Source organism: Paramormyrops kingsleyae, chromosome 4 (genome assembly GCF_048594095.1).
Source record: "Paramormyrops kingsleyae isolate MSU_618 chromosome 4, PKINGS_0.4, whole genome shotgun sequence".
Taxonomy (NCBI): Eukaryota; Metazoa; Chordata; class Actinopteri; order Osteoglossiformes; family Mormyridae; genus Paramormyrops; species Paramormyrops kingsleyae.
The window spans coordinates 17,143,265-17,165,595 of record NC_132800.1 but is presented as its reverse complement, the minus strand read 5'-3'; the positions used below and the strand labels follow the sequence as shown (position 1 = coordinate 17,165,595).

At 43.1% G+C, this 22,331-nt stretch overlaps 1 protein-coding gene across 1 annotated transcript; it reads right to left on the bottom strand.

Annotated features, from left to right (window-relative positions):
• Positions 1-3,513: 3,513 nt before the first annotated feature.
• On the bottom strand, positions 3,514-21,246 carry LOC140589091 (tripartite motif-containing protein 16-like). The gene is made up of 6 exons (XM_072711700.1): positions 20,624-21,246; positions 13,642-13,734; positions 12,838-13,032; positions 12,507-12,666; positions 12,073-12,132; positions 3,514-4,489 (listed from the first exon to the last, which is right to left on the bottom strand). The coding sequence occupies exons 1-6, from the start codon at positions 21,212-21,214 to the stop codon at positions 3,960-3,962; spliced, it is 1,629 nt and encodes a 542-aa protein (XP_072567801.1). The 5' UTR covers positions 21,215-21,246; the 3' UTR covers positions 3,514-3,959.
• Between the last annotated feature and the right edge of the window lie 1,085 nt (positions 21,247-22,331).

Sequence of the window (22,331 nt, the reverse complement as noted above, 5' to 3'; positions counted from 1 at the left end):
TACCACTGTCGCCCTAAAAACCCACATCTTGTCGGAGTGGCGAGGAACTGACATACATTCTGAGCCCCTCCCTCTGGGATCAGGACTGCCATCATATTTCATGGTTCTGTTTAGTGAGGGGAGGCGTGGCCTCAGTCTGGGTCATACCTGAACCCAGAATGTGATGAGCAACCACTTCATTAACAGATAAACTTTATCCAAAGTGACATACGATTGAGAAAGCAGGAGAGAAAGCATGTCTCTGGGGCAATTGGGGGGTCAAGGGTCTTGCCCCAGGGCCCAATGGTGATGTCATTCTGCTGAAAGCAGGATTTGAGCTTTGTGAGTCCATACCTGCTTAGTCACACCGCCCTAAGTTTGCTGCTCAACTCCCTGCTTTCTCATTTGTAAATCGCTCAGCAAAAAAAAAGTGAGTCAGACCTTCATGCAACTTCAACAAAACATGGGGGGGGACAAGGGACGTCGCGATATAATGTAATCATACGATTATGTTTGCAGCAAAATAAAAGGACAGTGAAAATATCGGATGAAAGCAGAATGGAATATGGGAGTATGGGAGACGATCCTTTTATAGCATCCAGGATTTTTAATGTTTGCGAGGCTGAGTTTGTTTATATGGCGACGAGCCCAGTACCAAGTTACACAAGATAACAAGCTGGAGGAAAGCAGCAGGCAAAAGCCGGACCCAGACGTAGCCCTGATACACGCTGGTTGGCGGCTGGGGAAACTTGCCGCGCATCAGCCCTCCGGCGGCTGTTTCTGCTCACGGTAGGAAACCGCCATCTAGTGGTGGGCTTTGGGAATTGCATGTAGCGCCAGAGTTTCTGAATATTGTGAAAGTATCATGGACCTAAAGACTGATTGAGGTTTGACTCAAAACACAATATTGTGCAGTTTGGGAATTTGCGTGGGTGTTTCTGTGCTCATAATCACAGGTCCTGAGGGCCCATACATGCTGGTGCTGAGCTCTGATATTCTTAAGTATTATTTTTAATAATTGATGCGCTTCGACTCGATCTTTGATCCAATACTTTGCTGTTTTTAATCTTTCCAAGCACTTCGGGTACCGGGGCGACGCCCAGCACCGTATCAATTTGCTTCCTTATTTGTTTGTCATTTTAATAAAAGCGTCTGATAAGTATGTAAAATGTAAATAAGTATAAATGTAAATACAACACTAAATATGAAAAAAATGCTGGTAGTTTTCTCTCTGGTAGGTCTCTCTAATCTTACATCCCTCGGAGAAAAGCCTAGTGTCACATGGGGTTAAATGTAAGTGTGTAGTTTTCTGTATCTTAATCTGAAAGTTAGTTTATCGTTTACCCAGAAGGTGGCAGCACATGAACACTGCAAAACTGCAAGCTTGGTACGTCGCTTCGTATACAATAGTGTGCTATCGGTATATTAAAAAGACTACATAATTACAAACATCAATAAATATTTTTCCTTCCAAAAACAATAGAAGTATGTCTACACAGTATACCCAAATCTAAAAATCCCCGTTGGCAGCATGTTACGCTGTAGTTTGGTTTTGTTTTCAGCTCCATACTTTCCCAGAATTACCCTGGACTGCTTCCAGTACTGAAGCCCAAAGAATCAAACACGGAGCTCACATAACTTGGCATGAGGCCTCTGAATTACCTAAAGTGGATGGAGTTTTTACTCCGGCCCATGGGGGATTCAAATGATACAAATGATCGTGAAGCCATGTGTGATTTACAGTGAAAGGTGACTAAACACAATGCACAACCTCTGTAATGACTCCACTGTCCAGCAGGGGGTGCCACATGTAAGATGCACAACAGGAGTAAACAGGCTTCCAGAGATGATGCACCACAGTCCCACAGTCCTCTAGACTTAAGTGCTCTAATCTTGTGGTCCCTCTATACCCTAGTCTCATAGTCCCTAGTGCCCAACTCCCCCTTTGCCATACTTCCATGATCCACAAGTCCTTAGTCTCCTCGTTTCTTAGTCCCCTTGTTCCTAATCCCATAGTCCACTACTCCTTAGTCCCCTTGTTCCTAATCCCATAGTCCACTACTCCTTAGTCCCCTTGTTCCTAATCCCATAGTCCACTACTCCTTAGTCCCCTAGTTCCTAATCCCATAGTCCACTACTCCTTAGTCCCCTTGTTCCTAATCCCATAGTCCACTACTCCTTAGTCCCCTTGTTCCTAATCCCATAGTCCACTACTCCTTAGTCCCCTTGTTCCTAATCCCATAGTCCACTACTCCTTAGTCCCCTCGTTCCTACTCCCTATTCCCCTTGCATTGACAAATAGATACTTAAATGCAAAGATTAACGAGGGGCAACAAGCAACAGGCATGAATCATCAGGGTCTCGCTAGGGAGGAGACAGGAGGGTCAGGCAGATGTGATGGGTAGGACATGACAGTGGTCATGTGACACGGGCTGTTGCAGTCGCCATGAGGAACTGCAGGAATGTAAAGATCTTGGAAAAGGCAGCTGGTGTTTGTCTCCTTTATTTCTGTGTGAGCCTATAGTGGGTCCCTTGTTGGATGGGATCCTGTTTCTACCGTGTGTCAGTCGTAAGCGGATCACACTTCTTATCGTCAGGGTGATGCCTGTGGTTAATGGCATTGGCCAAAGTTATTTGGATTTGCTGGAAACTCTACAAACTACACAAACACAATAACCAGTAGCAGGACTTGTAGTCGTTCAGGCACTTGGCCCCAGATGTTTAATTACTTTGACTTTATATCTGAATGAAAATTTTTTGTAATTGACCAATATGGTTCTTATTCATGACAATATTCAGTCAATGTTCTGTTTAAGAATTGCATTGATTAAGGATTGGATAAAATTTATTGATCTCGGGGGGAAATTCTTTTGAAAGCAGCAGATACAAACAAAGTGCATCAGTTGTAAATAACAAATGGAAACTTGCTTCCAGAGGAAGGAGAGGGACATCAGAGTAAGAATCCACCTTTCCACTGTGTTCAGGGGTATATCTGTATTGCTGCAATGACAGTGTGAGTGTATTGTGGGACACATTGTGGCTGACAGTGTCATTCCTAAACACTCTCTCTCTCTCTCTCTATATATATATATATATATATATATGTATATATATATATATATATATATATATATATGTATATATATATATATATATATATATATATATAATGAAACCGAATTTATCTTATTTCTGGTAACTGGTAATCACCTACACTGCATCATTGATGATCAGGTGTTTGTTTTCCAACATCACAAAAATTTTGATGTAGTACTAACATGATTTATTAAGATTTTATATTATTTATCTTTACTTAGTTAACATATGATTAATCTGATTATATTACTTATCTTTACCTCGGGACCGCTGTAGGTTTTGAGCTAATAAAATGTCTGCCGTCTGCCGCCCCCTGCTGGCCAAAGCATCGCCGCTGCGATATCAGGCTGCTGCGCTCAGTCACCAGAGAGCGCGGATTAAGTGTGTTACTCAGTTACGCTTCGGGCAGCGCTGAACCGGGACATTAATAGGATAGAATAGGAAGCCTTTATTGTCAGTGTACAGGTAGCAAATACAATATACAGACAGAAATATATAAAATGTACATAAAGAGGGGAGGGGAAAAGCACCCCCCCCCACTCATCAGGATTACATTTCATTACATTTTATTTTATTCATAATCAGAATTCACTTTATTGGTACAGCTGCATGTCCTATGATTTTGTTTTGGCATGATGACTATGATTTTTGTGCATTCACAGTCAACATAGAACATAAGTCAGAGAAAAACATCATAAGTCATATTCTGCATGGGTTTGGCAAGCTGAACAAACATTCAATTTTGTCTAACATACGTCACACTTCAGACAGAGTAAAAAGGGTTATACTGGCTAAAAAGCAGAGATTTTACCTTTTTGCCATGGAGAAGCAGAGACATGTGACACTCTGATAAGGTAAAAATGATTCCTCCAGCTCACAGTGAGCTATCCCAGCATGCACAGGGACACGGAGGAGTTATAAACCCCAAACCCTGGACAGAGGGGTTCAGTGAATGAGGAGGTGAAGCTGTACAGGAGGGTCAGTCCATCAGAGGAGACTCTGTAGAAGGACAGAGTACCTGCCACCCAGTCCAGATACACTCCTACTCTGCGGGAGTCTGAGGGCTCTATGGGTATGTCAGTCTCTTTATTATTGTGCCAGACAGAGTAACTGTCAGGAGAGCAGAACAGCATCCATGACTTGTCATTGTATCCAAGCCCACAGTCATCACTGTTTCCTTTCCTCCCGATTCCTTTATAAGTCACTCCTATCCAGCCTCCATCTCCACTCCACTCAGCCTCCCAGTAACAGCGACCAGTCAGACTCTCTCTGCACAGAACTTGGTACCAGCCGTCAAATCTCTCTGGATGATCAGGATGTGGCTGCTCTGCCCCACATGTCACCTTCCTGTTCCCCCCTGACAGAGACAGGTATCTGTGTGCTGTGTTGGGGTCCAGCGTCAGCTGGCAGGAGTCTGTAGGCAAGAGGAAGAGCGATTAATCCCATCACGAAGCCCAGCATCTCCATCATTATCACTGTCACACCTCACACACTCACTACCACAGAACTCGCTCCAATACACACATTTTATTCCCAATATAATCATGTAGCCGCCCGAGTCTGCGGCGCTCCGGCTGCCCCCTGCGCTGTGAGACACGCCGCGCTGAGAGACTCGCTGGGGACCGAACTGCACTTTAGCCTGCGCTCTATTATTCTGTACGATACACAAAATATAAAAACGAAGCAGGAATTCAAGTATGTGAAATACCTCAGGAAATGTCGGACGCCCGCGCGACACCGGCGGGAAGACGGGCCAAAATGATGCGCGTGTTAAACTAATAGGCTTAATTACTGGTAGATAAAATTACAAACAGCATTTATCAAACATGTTAACCATAAAATTATACGACACAGATTACCACTAAAAGTAAGCTTGTCTTTACGTCACAATATGAACTTCTTTCAAACCACTTTGGACACACACCTCTCTCCAGCAGCGAGCCGACGCGATGCTCCCAACGCGGACGCGGACGCATCTAGGCTGGTTCTCCGCAAAGCGCAACACTCGCGTATCTGCACCGCGCATGCGTACACGGAAATGTTCATAGTTCTCCGGTCAAGCTGTGTACTTTGCTCTTGCCATATTTAAGTATTATTATTAGTAAATTATTATTCTGATATTCCCTGCTCACGTACCACAGCAGTGAGGTCTGTGTATATTTCCCTACGTTTTACAAATTCTTTTTTTTCCCCCTCCACCACCCCCCCTCTGCGGAGGACTGCTTTATTTCTATTTAAACATTTATTTATTTATCTATCTATTTATTTATTTGTTTTTATTTACTTCCTCATATTTCCTCAAGAGAAGGAGAGGGAGCGAGGGGGGGGGGGGAGGAGAAGAAGGGGGATAGAGAGAGAGTGACCGAGAGAGAGAGAAAAACAAAGAAAAGAAAAAACTGAATCTGCTTCAATGTCTGCTGAAGAGAGAAAACAACAACCAACATCTGAACGAATCACATCGAAAATCAAACGTTAAATGTTATTGAACAGCAGACACACCCAGCATTACAACACATGCCCAGAAGCAACAGCCGATCAAGACAGCGCGCGTCCATGTGCACCTGTCCGCACACCTGTGTGCACACCTGTGTGTGTCAGTGCGCTGGTGTTCATAAGGTTTCTCCATGTAAATGTCTAGTAGTGTGTGTGGGGAGCCACAGCCCCGCCCCCCCAGGACATGAAGCTGACATGGAGGAGACCCGGGCCCCAGACACCCAGAAAAGGGCAGAGGATAGTTCCGGCGGGGGGTCATCTGGCAGCCACATTGCAGGAGCCCCAAGGGGCCGTGGGGGCGAGCCCGCAGGCTCTTCCGACAGCCGGCCACACCAGGGCAGAACGGAGCCCGGGACCAGAGATCCAAGGGCCCCCCCACCCCCCAGCCAGGGCCCGACAGAGCCGGGAGGGCCAGGCCCCGTCAGGCAACCGCCGAGAGTGAGCCAGCACACACCAGAGCATCCAACCCCGGACATCGAGAGCCACCAACGCATCGGCAGCCGGAGACCCCATCCACCGGCAGGGAGTGTGGCGGGGGGGAATAGAGCCTGAGATGTTATTCCAGGTGGAGTCTAAGACCCAACCTGACACATGCGTATAGACAAACAGGCGCACACATACACAAGCATGCTTGTGTACGTTTTACAAATTCAAAGCGCCATTTCACAGGGCTGCCAACTTTGATCAACTGGCTGGCGTGAGATTTTCAATTCGGAACAAGGCTGCACACAAATGCATACGCATTTATATGTATGTAGCAGTATTATCACCTTGTAAATTACCTGTAGGGTTTGCAAACTACCATGCTTCGTCTGTGCAGCTACATGAGGTTAACGCGACGCATGTGCAAGATTCAGTACCACCAGATATTGGGGTGGCAGTATGATCACGTTTTGTCACGGGACATTGTCTTTACATACGGTACAGATAGTATTAAAGTAGCATCTTATTTTTTAAGAATGAGCAGCCAGAAGAACTGTATATTTTCAGAGGCAAGAAAGAAAATATTCCAAACACTATTTTGTCCTTCTGTGAAGAGCGGCTTCAAAATTTAATGGCAGTATAAGTTTATAAGAAAGCAGTGTCATATGTACAAAGTACAATGGAATTTTAACTTGAAATTCTTACTTGCCTCCTTTCATAAGTAGCGTTATTTTTCAATACAGTTCCATCCATCCATCCATTTTGTGCCACTTACCTAATCTAATATACATAACATATAATCGATAATGTAGTATATATTATATATAATCTCTCAGGGTATATATTATATATAATCTCTCAAGGTATATATAATATATAATCTCTGGGTCTGCCCCGGGGCCTCCTCCCAGTTGGACATGCCCTAAAACACCTGAAATCCGAGATCCAGTTGCAGAGAGTGGTGTTCAAGCTTAACCCCCTCAGGTCCACAATCAGCCTTTGAGGGACATATTGAAGTCCATGAATGACATTCTAACATATGTGATTCTCTTATCCAAATGTGTAAGGGAAAGGTGACGGGCAGAGGCTATGGTGTCCCCAGTAGACCTGTTGGACCAGTATGCAGATTGGAGAGGGTCTACAGAGGTACGGAGATTGGTCTTTATGTCTGCCATGACCAGCCGTTCGAAGCGCTTCATGATGAATGACATGAGTGCTATGGAGCAGTAGTCATTCAGGCTTGTCACTGATGGCTTCTTCAGCACTGGGACGATGGTGGTTGATGTGAAGCATGCTGGGACAGACGACTGGCTTAAAGAGGTGTTGAAAATGTCTGTGAGGACACCAGCCAGGTGGTCAGTGCATTCTCTCAGCACACGGCCAGCTATGTTGTCAGGTCCTGCAGCCTTGTGTGGGTTGACTCTGGATAGAGTACTCCTCACATCAGCTGTGAACAGACAGAGTAACTTGTCGTCGGCTCCTTATTCTGTACATCAGAGTCTGCAAAAAAGTTGTTTAGCTCATCTGGAAGGGAGACATCACTACCACTGATGTGTGGGTTGGGCTTGTAGATCGTGATTGGCTGAATGCCCTGCCATATACGGCGTGTGTCTTTGGTGCAATTAAAGTGTTCATTGATCCTCTGTGCATGTGCCTGATTGGCTGTCCTCATAGCTCGGGACAGGTTGCCTCTGGACGTCCTGAGGGCAGCCTTGTCTTTAGGTCTTAAAGCTGCATTTCTGATTCTTAGCTGTGTGCGCACTTCCCTCATCATCCAGGGCTTTTGGTCGGCTCTCGTGGTCATCGATCACAGAGTTTATATACTCCTCCAGGTTGATGGCATCACCATTTATAGCAGCCTCCTTAAAAATGTCCCAGTCAGTAGATTCAAAGCAGTCTTGGAGAGCTGAGACGGCACCAGCTGGCCACACTCTTACTGACTGGTTTGTTGAGTTTCAGCAGGGATTTAAACGCAGGAACCATGAACACAGTGACATGGTCTGAGTAGCTGAGGTGAGGGGGGGAAGGGCCTTGTAGGTCACAAACGTTGTACAAACATTGTCCAGACAGATTCTCTCTCTAGCTGGGAAGTTCACATGTTGGAAGAATTTGGGGAAACTGGCTTCAGATTTGCCTGATTGAAGTCTAAAGCAATAATAAAAAAGACTCTGGATTAGCTTAATGACCTAGTCATAGGAATGGAACTCGGCCGTTAAGTGAGGAGTTTCTGTACAGAGAATGCTGCAGCAGTACCACAAAATTAGCAGCTCACTGTGTAGGCAGTGATTGTACAATCCCTCCCCCCCCTCCCCCCAGTTTTATTGAATGTTGTATGTCAATTCTATGGGAGGTATTTTCTGCAACAAATAAAATGAAAATGATAAAAAGAAAATACAACATCCAATTTGCCATTTAGTTTTCAAAGTCTGTGCGCAAAAAACCTGCAAAAATGAAAATTAAAGTGAAATAGCACCATTTGCATTTTAATTTTCCACTCATGTATGAGCTTCCGACCGGTCGTGCAGAGTTGTCGGAAAACCAGATGTTTGAAAAGAAGATTTCTGTGTGAAATCTCACATGCAGTCAGACAGCCACAAATCAGGTGTATGAGGTAGACACAGTCAACTGTGGCTAGTTACTTTTCTGTAACCAACAACGTAATGTCTTCAGCAACTACCGCGACCACCACAAACAGCACAACTGCAGCTGTAGTGAACACTACCGTCGGAACATCGAGCACCGAATGCGACACTGCAGGGGGAGGTTCTCTGGTGTCTGAACACTGCCGTGCAGCACCACTCATACGCATCCAATGAAGGTGTTTCTCAGTTGTTCTAGGCAATGTTTTTGGATTCAGAAATAGCCAAATCTTTCACCTGTGGAAAGGACAAAACTAGCTACATTTTAAAGTTTGGACTTGCCCCACGCTTCAAAAACGAACTGATTTCTGCAGCTAACAATGCAGGACCATTTGTACTGATGTTTGATGAAAGTTTCAACCGGTCAACAAAAAATAAATGACTAGATGTCCATGTTCGATTTTGGGAGGCTGGTGGTGTCCAGTCACGTTATCTTGGATCACAGTTCATGGAACATTCAAAGGCTGAAGATCTGCAGCACCATTTCAAAGTAAGTGTAGTCAGAGTTTTTGTTCATGGAATGTTATTTGGATGATTTAAAGATACAAGATGTGTTCATTTAATTGAAGCTTATTGCTTTTAGATGGAGTTTTAAAATATTTCTGAAATTATAAGCAAATTTGCAATCAAACATGGTTTAATCATTTCAGTTTTTCTTTCTTATGTCAAATTGTTTAAATAAAATATTTCTATTCTTAGGATTGTGTGCGCCTACTAGACATGAAGAATCTCCTTTCCATCAGTATGGATGGGGTAAATGTGAACTGGAAGTTTCTTAATAATTTCCAGCAAGAACATGCTGAACTACATGGAGGTCGGCAGTTAATTAATGTTGAAAGCTGTGGATTGCACACGCTTCACAATTCACTCAAGACTGGCTTCTCTACATGGAATATTGAGAAACTGTTGAGAGCAATGCACTTTGTTTTTCCACAATGTCCCTGCAAGAACAGAAGATTATACAAAACTTACAGGCTCATTCTGTGGACACAGATGGGTGGAAAATCTACCTGTTGCAGAGAGAGCCATTGAGGTATGGCCAAAGCTTAAAGAATATGTGGAGGCAGTCCATGGAAAAGAGCTACCAAACCCTGGAACCTCCTCTTTTGATACTATTCAAGCAGCAAGATCCCCTGATAGTAGTTTGCTATCAGCTTCTGGATACTTGATGGTACATGGAAAAACTCCCGGGCGAAGGTGATGAGCTGGTGGGGAACTGAGCCGAAGGCGTTTGCGAGGTCTAACCAGACGACATGCAGGTCCAACTTGCTGTGCCTGGCTCTCTGGGTTTGTTCCCATATCATCGTAGCGTGTTCCACACAGCCAGGGAACCCTGGGACGCCTGCCTTCTGGCAACCACTATCGATGTAATTGTTGACTAGGAGGAAGTTGGTCAGGCATGTAGCCAGGATTGAGAAGAAGATTTTCCCCTCCACATTTAGCAGGGCAATGTCTCTGAACTGACTGAGGTTTTTGGACTCCTTGTCCTTTGGGATGAAGGTGGTAACTGGGATGCTGGGAGTACGCACACTATGCTGCAGTGCGGCGGGAGTAGGGGCCAAAAGTCGTACTAGGCGGAATTGGCGCACAGAAAAAAAAAATTGATGTTGCGGACAGGAAACGGGAGCCCAATGAACACAATGTGGACTTACAATCCTCTTTGTTCGTATGTCTGAAAGTTCGTAAGTAGAGGAACGTCTGTAAATCCAACATAACGGAATACATATGAACCTTTACTCTTACTTTCACCTACATTCATTTTTGATATTCGGTGGAAACGCAGGCAGGTTCTCAAAAGGCAGCAAGTGAAAACCAGCCCAGTACTGGCTCTGTGTTGGTGGAAATGAGGCATCAGTACAGTGTTCCCAGGTCCAGCCCAAGGTCTGCTTAAAATCTGCCCAGTGGAAGCTGAAACTAGCTCAATATGTGAAATCCCAGTATACAGTATCTCAAAGAAATAAACCAGTTTGTTGCATCCTTATCACATTCAAATACTGACTCCTGTCTGCTGCAATCCCCCCTGCCTTATGAAACTGAACAGGTAAGAAGTGTGCGCACATACATTAACACGTAGGTCCTCTCTCTGTATAAACACACTGGGTTAGAGGGCGAGTGCCACCTTCTGTATTTATGTTCGGGTGAGTAAGCCTAGTGTAGTCTGGGTTTTTCTGCTCTATCTTTGGTTTTAGTTATAATCTTAACAGGGTAGGGAAGAGGTGTTATGTTTTGTTAATTTCTTTCCTTTGACGCATCCATGTTCTTTTCCCTGGGTCTGGCCCATCCTCCTGTGTTCCCAGCACCCAAATCCCTGTATTGGTTCAGTCAGAAAGACTGAAAGCTATTGCTCACCATGAATCCATGACACTAAAATCTACAAATCAAGCCAGAAATCTTGGTGTAGTTCTGGACTAAGACCTAAATATCAACAATTACATAAATACAATTACAAAATCAGCCTCCAACCCTCTTAAAAACACAGCAAGAATTAAAGGATTTCTCTCTAAACCAGATACAGAAAAGCTTGTTCATGTGTTTATTTTCAGAAGGCTAGACTATTGTAATGGTGTCTTCACATGTCTTGGTAATAAATCAGTCAGACAGCTGCAGCTCATCCAGAATGCTGCCACCAGAGTCCTCACTAACACCAAGGAAGTAGAGCATATTACACAGGTCCTTAAATCACTGCACTGGCTTCCTGTGCACCACAGGATTGATTTTAAAATATTATTACTTGTGTACAAGGTACTAAATGGCACTAATTTCATTGAACGTTGTGAAGCATCCAGACCCCTGAGGGCATCTGGGAAAGATTTACTCAGTGTCCCAGAATGAAGACCAAGCAGGGTGAAGCAGCTTTTAGTCTCTATGCTCCCTGTCTGTGGAACAAGCTTCCTGAAGACCTGAGGTCTGCAAACACTGTCAGCTGATTATAATCAGGGCTTAAAACGTTACTGTTTGCTGCAGCATTTTAATACATTATATCAGCAGGAGTTTAGTCATACGCTGCCTCTATAATGTAACTTCTTTTTAGTTAATTTTTTTTTTTTCTTGGCTATTAGGCTTTTTAAAATTGTCTTTTAAATTTACAATGAACGTGTTTGTAAGTCCCACACTAAAGTTCCGAGGTACCAAGAAAGTACCCCAGCTGCAATGATACTTTGGGTACTGGAACTTTTGGTACAGGTACTCAAACGGAAGTCAATGGAAAAGGGAAAGTACCAAATGTACCGTACCTGGTGCAGTGGAAAAGCCCCTGAATGAACTTGCCTTGCTTTGCAATTGGATTCAAAGGCGACTGACATAAACAGCTCATGTAAATGTGAAAGACCAGGAGGCAGCGGGAGAGAGAAAGAGAAGCTCCACTAGCAGAAGAAAACGAAACACAATAAAACACATTCCACCTCATATAGGGAGAGAGAAGCGTGTGTGTGAACAGACTCACATTGTAAGAATTCTGCTCTGGTCCTGGGCACTAATACTTGTAGGATGGTGTCTTTGGTAACTAGAAGGAGAGAGAAACAGGGATGTGAGTAAAAGGAATTTACTTGTGGGAGATGGACTTCACTCACTGTGGAGACAACAGCAGTAGATTATTATCATTATGAGGGACAATAACAGGCATTTTAACAAACTGCAAATCATGGTAAGTTACACATAATACAGATATTTGGATTCTGTAATGTAGAAGAAACATGAATCGTGATCTGGGTTTTGTAGCCTGTAGAATTTAGAGCTCATTAGTTTTCATAAAAATTTAGTCTTATTGGAAACAGAAACTGACTTTGTCACACCAACATGAGACTGACTGTACTACATACTCTCTCTGCATGGTGTATATTAACAAGATCAGACAGAAAAATGTTTTTATTTATCAACCTGTATGATGGATCACTGCCATTTTCTTTTCGCAAACATTCTCCAGTTGATCCTTCAGTTCAGAAACCACCTTCCTCATATTCTCAAAAGAGCAGCGTGGACTGACAGCGATTCTGGGTCCAAATCCAGCTTCAGGGGTGACAGGAAGACCCTGGCACCTCTACAGACACACAGTCTGATTAAACACCTTCATCCAAGCAAATATGTATTGCAATCTAATTAACAGGATCATTAACATCTGACAAATGACAGACTAGCTGAAATACAAATGAGAACATACATCCATTTGAATGCTCTGGTTTTCTTATTGTCAAAGTAGCTGTTCTGTTACCTGGAGGAAATGGATGTGATCCTCTGTGTGTGAAAGCTGCTCCAGCTCAGAGTGTCTCCTCTTCAGTTCATCAATATCCTGCTTCAGTCTCTCCATGTCTCCTTCAGCCTGACTCACTGCGGCCTTCTCCTGATCTCTGATCAGCTTTGTCACCTCAGAGCGTCTTCTCTCAATGGAGCGGATCATCTCAGTGAAGATCCTCTCGCTGTCCTCCACTGCTGACTGTGCTGATCTCTGTAGGTGACACAGGGAGCAGAGGACGGTAAATTACAATTGGCCCCTTTTGAGACTCGAGAAAGCCTCATTGTACAATAGTGATGTGAGCTGACAGGAGGTATAAAAACAGCACAGGGCTGGGGTTTGGAGCGTCACGATGCTGGATGCCTCAGGTACTGAAACCCAGCCAGCACTGATTGAAAATGATCACTCATTAAGCTCATACACTGTCAGCTGCAGGGATTTGGCAGAGACTGGTGGCTGTATGGGGCAGGTTGGTTGACACCATTGGGTCTTAGTTTAATAGGTGACTTTTTTGGTGTTTATTTGCATTATGCCTGGTTGTGAAATTTTTCTCAAATGGGCCTTTTATGGTATTTTTCTAAATAAATAAGCTACTGCAGCAATTCCTGGTTAAACTCTGTTATCTAGCAACTTTGTCCCATTAAATATCTGACCCAGAAGAACCAACAGCAGCATTAATTTGATTAATACCCATAAGTCTATAAATCTGCAATCTGAGAGAAGATTTAATATGATCACAAGCCAGCTGTTATCTTCTCCTCAGGTTCATACTGTACTCACTGTGATTGAGGCCACAGCCTCTCTCAGCTCCTGCAGCTCCTTCTCTCTCATCTGAATTCTCTGCTGAAATTCCCTCTGTGTATCACCCATTTGTTTCTACAGATTGTAAACAAGATGACAAAATAAGTTTGTTTCATTAGCTGAGATCATATTCATTAATCATCCTGTCCAGGGTGGACCCCAGCCTTGGGCCCTATGCTGCCTGGGAAAGGATCCAGGCACTTCCTGTGACCCTGACTGGGATTACTGGTTAGGAGATGGATGGATGGAGGTAGAGGTCGGCCATATCATATCATTCACGATAATACCGGTAAAAAAAATTTGCCCGGGGAAAAAAAAATATATCTTGATATGATAATTTCATGTCGTAAATACGTCACACCATTACGGATTACGCTCACATGCGGCACAAAGTTATTAAAGTTGTGATGGTGAAGGCAAACATGTATGGAAGCGGTACTGCTGAAGAATTAATTTCTAAAAGCAGCTACTTCAGTGGTGTGGAATTATTTTGGATGGCGCGTATCTTTCTCGTGTATTTTCAGTTCATAACTCGCTGGAATCTTATTGTTGAAACATGAAGAAACGCTGGCTAAATCCGTAATCTCATCTTTTCTAAAGGTCAATTGTCAGAAGTATTAAAGTTTGTAAAATTAGGTTAAATCGGCGAACAAGTAAACCATGTCACCTTACTTTGTTTTACCTGCATCGGGGGCGTGTAGTACTGCTCTCACGGTCTCACCCGAAGATTGCTATTCACATTCTAAATAGCCGCATTAGCGCGTATTCAGATCGCATTCGCATAGTAATTTGATGAACAACGAAGCGGTGAAATGCGATCCAGATACATCTCCTTCAGCGCCATAAAAGGGGGGGAGGGATGTGGCCAAGTGTCAATGGCTCATTCATACACATGAAAGTTGCTACATATTCAATGAAAGGAGCCGGAAATAGTGACATGAGTTTGGTTTTTCTTTATTTATTTATCCAACTGAATGTTACAACTACACCATTTAGTCATCTTCATGTACTGTAGTTAAAAATTTACCATACAAAATGAGAATGTCTACCGTATTATTAGGAACAGGAAAATTCTGTTTCTGCAGAAAACATGACAGCAGTCAAGGCAGCCCTGATGGAGGAGTGGGGAATACAAACTAAAGTCTGATGCTTGACACTGACGCTGCACAAAATGTGATTGCCTGTGTCAGACACACAACCTGCATTGTACAGGCACTGAATTTGGTTGTGAAGAAGGACATTTATCAGACACAAGGACCCGACGATATCAGATCCAAGGCAGGACACATTGTGCATGACCTACTTCAGAACCAGTACTGTACAACTGCTAGAGAAAGGCTTTGTCAAATTCAACAGCAGATGGGCAGACCCACTCTCAGAATGATTCAAGAAGTGGAAACCAGCTGGAATAGCAGCTATTCAATGCTGCAATGATCACAAGATCAAGGAGAGCCAGCTGGTGCTGCATTGGTCACTCTGAAGACAGAGCTCACAACCCTTACCTCAGAGGAATATCACGTAATTTATGAGTGAATAGTAATGTTCAATTGAACTTGATTCGGATAAATAATTATTCTTGCACAGTACAAAATGCATAGTGTCTATAATGCACAGTGTATATAATGCAAAGTACACTCACCTAAAAGATTATTAGGAACACCATACTAATACGGTGTTTGACCCCCTTTCGCCTTCAGAACTGTCTTAATTCTACGTGGCATTGATTCAACAAGGTGCTGAAAGCATTCTTTAGAAGTGTTGGCCCATATTGATAGGATAGCATCTTGCAGTTGATGGAGATTTGTGGGATGCACATCCAGGGCACGAAGCTCCCGTTCCACCACATCCCAAAGATGCTCTATTGGGTTGAGATCTGGTGACTGTGGGGGCCATTTTAGTACAGTGAACTCATTGTCATGTTCAAGAAACCAATTTGAAATGATTCCAGCTTTGTGACATGGTGCATTATCCTGCTGGAAGTAGCCATCAGAGGATGGGTACATGGTGGTCATAAAGGGAGGGACATGGTCAGAAACAATGCTCAGGTAGGCCGTGGCATTTAAACGATGCCCAATTGGCACTAAGGGGCCTAAAGTGTGCCAAGAAAACATCCCCCACACCATTACACCACCACCACCAGCCTGCACAGTGGTAACAAGGCATGATGGATCCATGTTCTCATTCTGTTTACGCCAAATTCTGACTACCATTTGAATGTCTCAACAGAAATCGAGACTCATCAGACCAGGCAACATTTTTCCAGTCTTCAACTGTCCAATTTTGGTGAGCTCGTGCAAATTGTAGCCTCTTTTTCCTATTTGTAGTGGAGATGAGTGGTACCCGGTGGGGTCTTCTGCTGTTGTAGCCCATCCGCCTCAAGGTTGTGCGTGTTGTGGCTTCACAAATGCTTTGCTGCATACCTCGGTTGTAACGAGTGGTTATTTCAGTCAAAGTTGCTCTTCTATCAGCTTGAATCAGTCGGCCCATTCTCCTCTGACCTCTAGCATCAACAAGGCATTTTCGCCCACAGGACTGCCGCATACTGGATGTTTTTCCCTTTGCACACCATTCTTTGTAAACCCTAGAAATGGTTGTGCGTGAAAATCCCAGTAACTGAGCAGATTGTGAAATACTCAGACCGGCCCGTCTGGCACCAACAACCATGCCACGCTCAAAATTGCTTAAATCACCTTTCTTTCCCATTCTGACATTCAGTTTGGAGTTCAGGAGATTGTCTTGACCAGGACCACACCCCTAAATGCATTGAAGCAACTGCCATGTGATTGGTTGATTAGATAATTGCATTAATGAGAAATTGAACAGGTGTTCCTAATAATCCTTTAGGTGAGTGTATACTGTATATAATGACTCATGCTCTGTCATTTTAGTTCCAGGTCTGTAGGATCTTCTGGACAGTGATGTGGGGGAGAGAAAACGGGTCAAGAGTCCTACAGCAGATGCTACTGTGGAGGTTCAGCAGTATCTCAGTGACCAAAATATACTGCGTTCTGAAGACTTCGTTGCAGTTCTGGTATATGCAGAAGGCTGTGTATCCACACATATGAACTTGCAATACAGTTTTTGTGCACTCCAGCATCCTCTGTTCCATGTGAGTGGATATTCTTTAAAGCAGAAGTTGTGAATAAAAAAAAAAAACAACTTAGTCCCCACACTGTTCAACAAATACTGTTCCTCAACAAAAATCTGTAGTCCAATGCCCCCTCTTGAGTTACACAAGCACCCCTTCCCAGGTAATTCAGAGGTAGCCCAATCCATAAGAAACTGCACAGCCCAACTTAACCAGTACATTCATGTTCATAAAGCACTACAGACCACTCCAATATTTGCCTATTTGTATTTATTTTGATGCACTACACTCAATCAAAATGAACTGATATTTACTTATTTGACCACCTAGTGTCACTAATGTTCACCATTTAGAAAAGCTTCGATTACTGAATGATTTTTCAACAGACTTGCTTCAAAAAGCTTTGTTTTGCCATCTCTATAGGCAACTAAGGGAAGATAACCAGGAAAAGCAACCAGGTAGAAAAACAGGCTGTGACTAAAGACAATGACCTAACATTCCACCATCAACACACAAACAATGAATCAGCAACAAACAGGAGGACAAGCACTTATATACAACAGACAACCGAACTAACGAAGAGGCAGATGTGACACATAAGACAATTAACCAATAACAACGATGCAGGGAAAACAGGCAACAGGTGCAGTAACTTATACTAATGAACACAAGACTAGGAAAACTCCAACAAACATGGAAAGTAAGAAACACTAATCACACACTAGGAATTCAACACTTAGAAAATACAGAAACATGTGGAACATAATAAAACAAGGCACAAGCTTCACAAGGAGAACACAGAAGGACAGCGATGGCTGCTGGCCACACGGGGAAGAGACACAAGGACAGCACACTGTGACCAAGCTTCATTATTTATGTCAAAGCTGCTCCACACTTTATTAATATTAGTGAAATGTGCCGGTAAAAATTACATGAAGGTAAAATTAAAGCGTGTAGGTAAGAATGTGTGTTCAGTAGCCTAGAAAATGGATGTGTGAATAGAAACATATAATAACAGTGTAATTGTTTATATAGTTTTATATTGGGCTGTCAGGGGCTTCCTGGTCAGAAACACACAAAACTCCTTTTCCACACAGAGGTTTGTTGGCTGTAACGTGAAAAAGTTCTGACCCATTTTTTCTAGCTGCGCGACGAGCTTAAGCTATTCATGCATCAGACTGATGAACTCTGTGACAGTATGTATGACTTTCAATGGCTTGCGAAGTTGTCATACCTTGCTGATATTTTCAGTTTCCACAACACATTGAATTTGGCACTTCAAGGGGAAACAGTCACGGTCTTTATTGTACAGGACAAAATTAACGCAGTACGCATGAAGAAGGAATTGTGGTGCACTCGCCTAGATCGCTTACAATTCGACAATTTCCCTACTTTGGCAGACTCTCCTCACAGCTGAGGAGGTCCTGGACAGCGATACCATTGCAGCTTTTAAGGAGCACCTGCATGGCCTTCACACGCATTTGGGAAGATACTTCCCAGAATTAGACATGGACTTTGAGTGGATCAGAAATCCATTTGGAGACCAAACCCACATTTAGCGTGTCAGTCCTAAGTTTTCTGCAAGAGAGGTAGACAGCCTTGTGGACATTGCATCTGATGGATCACTGACGATGGCATTTCGAGAAAAATCCTTGACTGACTTCTGGATCGACATCCAGCCTGAGCACCCTGAGCTCGCGGAGTCTGCTTTGAAAATATCAATGTCGTTTTCAAACACCTACAACTGTGAACTTGGATTTTCAACACTGGTTGGTTTGAAAACAAAACAGCGCAACCAGATCAATGTGGCCCCCAGTATGAGATTAAGACTGTCCAGTTTAGAGACAGACATTCAGTCAGTGATGCGTAATATGCAGCAGCATTATTAGAGCTGTTGTGGATAGGCATACCTAATTCCTCACAACCATAGGTTTTACCTGGATCTTTCAAAAAAATGTAGCTCCAAACAAATTGACCTCTTTTGAAGTATGTTCCTGTATATATGAGATCATGTGTGTGTGTATGTGGGTTTTGTGGGTGAGGTGGGGGTCGGAGGGTAGCAGCACGTGGCTCAGGGAGGGAGTGCCGTGGCAGGTGGTCTCTGAAAATTTTTTTTTGGACAAAGTGGTCGTTGGTCTGAAAAAGTTGGAGAATCAGTGATCTAGGTATATGTAAGTACTGAAAGACCTTTTTAATACGTACATTTGTACTGTGTTGAGGTAGGTAAGGTAAGGTAAGGTAGGTAAGGTAAGGAGCACACGCTGATTACAGTGCCTTACCACACCCACCACACGACCAACCACCTCAGGGAGGAGATCCTGAGTGCAGCCGTGCAGTGGGTGACGCCTCAGCACCACACCAGTCTGAATGGACCAGTGTGAGTTTTTTCAAGAGGCGGGAGTGTCAATCCTGAAAAACAACTGTGTTGATATAGTTTCACAAGAAATATAATTATTTAAGTAATCACATTTACATTACATGAAATGATATTTTATAATAATAATTTATAATAATAAAAATCGCAGCATTATTATGAAATACAATTTAAAAATTATACAATTGAAATATAATATCTTTTATGGAATTATTAAAAAATAAAAGGACACATTATTGAAATATTTATTTATAATTATATTTATCTTTAGATATAATTTAATCCTTTATTTATTTTTTGATATACTTATTTATTTTATTTGAGTATCATGGCATTCCGTACAAACATCTTAGGCGTTTTTATTACCATAAAATGTGCTAATAGCTTGTGATTCCTTCTTGTCCGCCTTTTAATGTTCGGCAGATTCTGCATACGGAAGTTATTTACGTGCTTATTTTAATTACTGCGGAAAGTGAGATCCAATTACAAACGGTCAGTCGAGATGCGTGTGGAGACGCTTGTTAATACCAGGTGTGAACAGAGCCTTTGACTCACCACTGTTGTACTGAGCTCATAGTTTTGTGTTTGTGGGTTTCCTGTCATCTTAAACAGGGCTGGTCATTCTCATCGGACCTCTCTAATTAACAAGGTGTTTCAATAATAACAATAATTGATACCTTCACTGATCCCTGTGGGGAAATTCTCTTAACACCCCCCCTTGCTCTCTGTAGGTGAGAGTAAACTGGCTGCAAAGGGCAGCCACCCATAGCAGCACCCAGGGAGCTGGGGGTTAAGGGCCTTGCTCAGGGACCCCCAGATGTACCAAGGCCAGGCTTGAACTGGCAATCTTCTGATCATAGGCAGAGAGGCTTAGCCCACTCAGCCACAGGCTGCCCCAGAACTATCACACTCTGGCTGTTTCATGTTTACTGCACCATTCTCAGTAAACTCTACACACTGCAGTGTGTGAAATTAAAATCCCAGGACTGTGGCTGTTTCTGAGATGATGGAGCCGCTACTCTTATGCTGAGCTCCATTTACCTCGGAGGTCGGAACTCTGAGCTGGGAATGACGTCACAGACGAGTTAAACACGTTCCAGTGCAGCCATTTAGAAAAACCAGGGACCAGTTTCAAAAAGAAACATTTCTTGTTTACCCAGATAACTTGTTATAACTTGTTAGATTTAATGTGCCATATTTAAAACATCTTAGCTCACACATCTCAGCCATTCAGATGCTCAGCCAAACAGTAAGTGAACCCCTTCACCCTGTTTGCTTGCTGTATATATTCAGCTGCAGCCACATGATTTGATGTTTGTAGGAGTTTCAATAGGAATTCAAGCAGAACTTTTTAAACTTGCACTTTCAATTAATTTTTCTTTCATTTTACCAAACCAGACGTGTTCTGAGTGTTTTGTAGCAATTACACTAACATCTCTTAAGACAAAATCCATTTATTTAAAATGAACTTTATATTTAAATAAGAAAACTTCCAGCCTGACCTGTATCTCCTCCCTTTGTGCAGCAGCTGAGACTGTATCATGGCTTCTGTGTTTATCCATCGTACAGAGATAACAGATACACTGCTGGTCGGTACGGCAGTAGACCTCCAGCGGTCTATCATGGTGGGAACAGACCTTGTCCTGCAGACGTCCAGTGGCATCAGTCAGCTTGTGCTTCTTAAAAGCTGGAGACTCATAGTGAGGCTGGAGGTGAGTTTCACAGTAAGAGGCCAGACACACCAGGCAGGACTTGACAGCTTTGTGTTTTCTCCCAGTACAGAAATCACACTCCACATCTCCAGGTCCAGCATAATGGTCAGCAGGAGTAGCTGCTTGTAGTCCAGTCTTCTTCAGTTTCTCCACCACTTCAGCCAGTATGGTGTTTCTGCCCAGAACAGGTCTGGGTATGAAGGTCTGTCTGCACTGGGGGCAGCTGTAAACTCCAGCATGATCCTCCTGATCCCAGCAGCTCTTAATGCAGCTCATACAGTAACTGTGTCCACAGGGAACAGTCACTGGATCCTTCAGTAGATCCAGACATATTGGACAGCTGAACTGGTTCTCATCCAGTGTGGAACTGGTTTCTGCCATTTTACCACGAGCACTGATAGGATTCAGTTTCGTTTTCTCTCACAGTCGTCTGTGTGTGAAAGTGGGAGGAACTTCCTGCTTCTCAGGCTGCAGTAGGTGTGGTTTTGGACTGAGGCCAGACTGAGAAGAGCAGACTGGGCAAACACTGGAGTTTGAATGTTTGCATAAAATCAAACATCAGATTAACTATAGAGACACACACACAGTTCAGACTAGATAATCCACCTGAAGTTAAGCTGGTTAGAGTCTGGCCAGTACTTGGATAGGAGACCATCTAGGAAAGCTAGGTTGCTACTGAAGAGGTGTTAGTGTGGCCAACAAATTAGCTCAACCTGTGGTCTGTGTGGATCCCAGTGCAGTGATGGGGACACTGGGCTGTATAAATGGTGTGTCCTTTGGATGAGATATAAAACTGAGGTCCTGACTCTCTGAGGTCACATGGCTAAAAAATTGCCCACTATGGCCCTGTGCAATCTGCTCTTTTAATCCTCCCCTATATCAAATATTCTTTCTTACCCCTTCACCACCTTAGTTACTGTCTGGTTTGCGTACTGGTGCAGAATGGCTGCTGTCACATCATCCTGGTGGGGGCTACACAGTGGTGGTGATTGAAGTGGCTTCCCTTTGCTTCTGTGAAACCCTTCATTCATTCATAACTGTTATTGACATTGTTTTTCCCCAAACAAGCTATATAACTACTTTGATTTTATAGATAGAAAATAGGTAGAAAGGTATTAGGGAGCAGTTCTATTGAATGAATTTATCTGTCTGTTTAGATGCTTGTCTGTTTACAGACAAGCATCTGAAGCAGATGTACCGCAAAAATTTGAAGCTGTCATGTGGTTTCAGGTGTAACATGCACATATGTGCAATTATCGATAAACTGTGTCAGGTTTAGACAGAACAAGCTTTTTTTTTGTTAACAATTATTTTTATTGTCATTTCAGAATGGTAGAGAATACAGTATATTATTTTAGACTAGTACCATACCCCCCACCCGGTAAACTTATTCAGTAGAGAGGATATACAGGATATTGCAGTGGAGAATGGTACAGAATGTAATACTTAACCACAAGAAAAGTAAAAAACTATACATCAATACAAAGTAAACTGTACA

Bases quoted from the DNA above. Each gene is read 5' to 3' on its own strand.
- LOC140589091 (XM_072711700.1), bottom strand. From the start codon at position 21,214: ATGGCAGAAACCAGTTCCACACTGGATGAGAACCAGTTCAGCTGTCCA. The intron at 13,735-20,623 runs GTCAGGCTGGAA...TACAATCTGTAG, and splicing joins CACAAAGGGAGGAGATACAG to AAACAAATGGGTGATACACA. The intron at 4,490-12,072 runs GTGAGTCTGTTC...TCTTGCCTACAG, and splicing joins CAGAGCAGAATTCTTACAAT to ACTCCTGCCAGCTGACGCTG.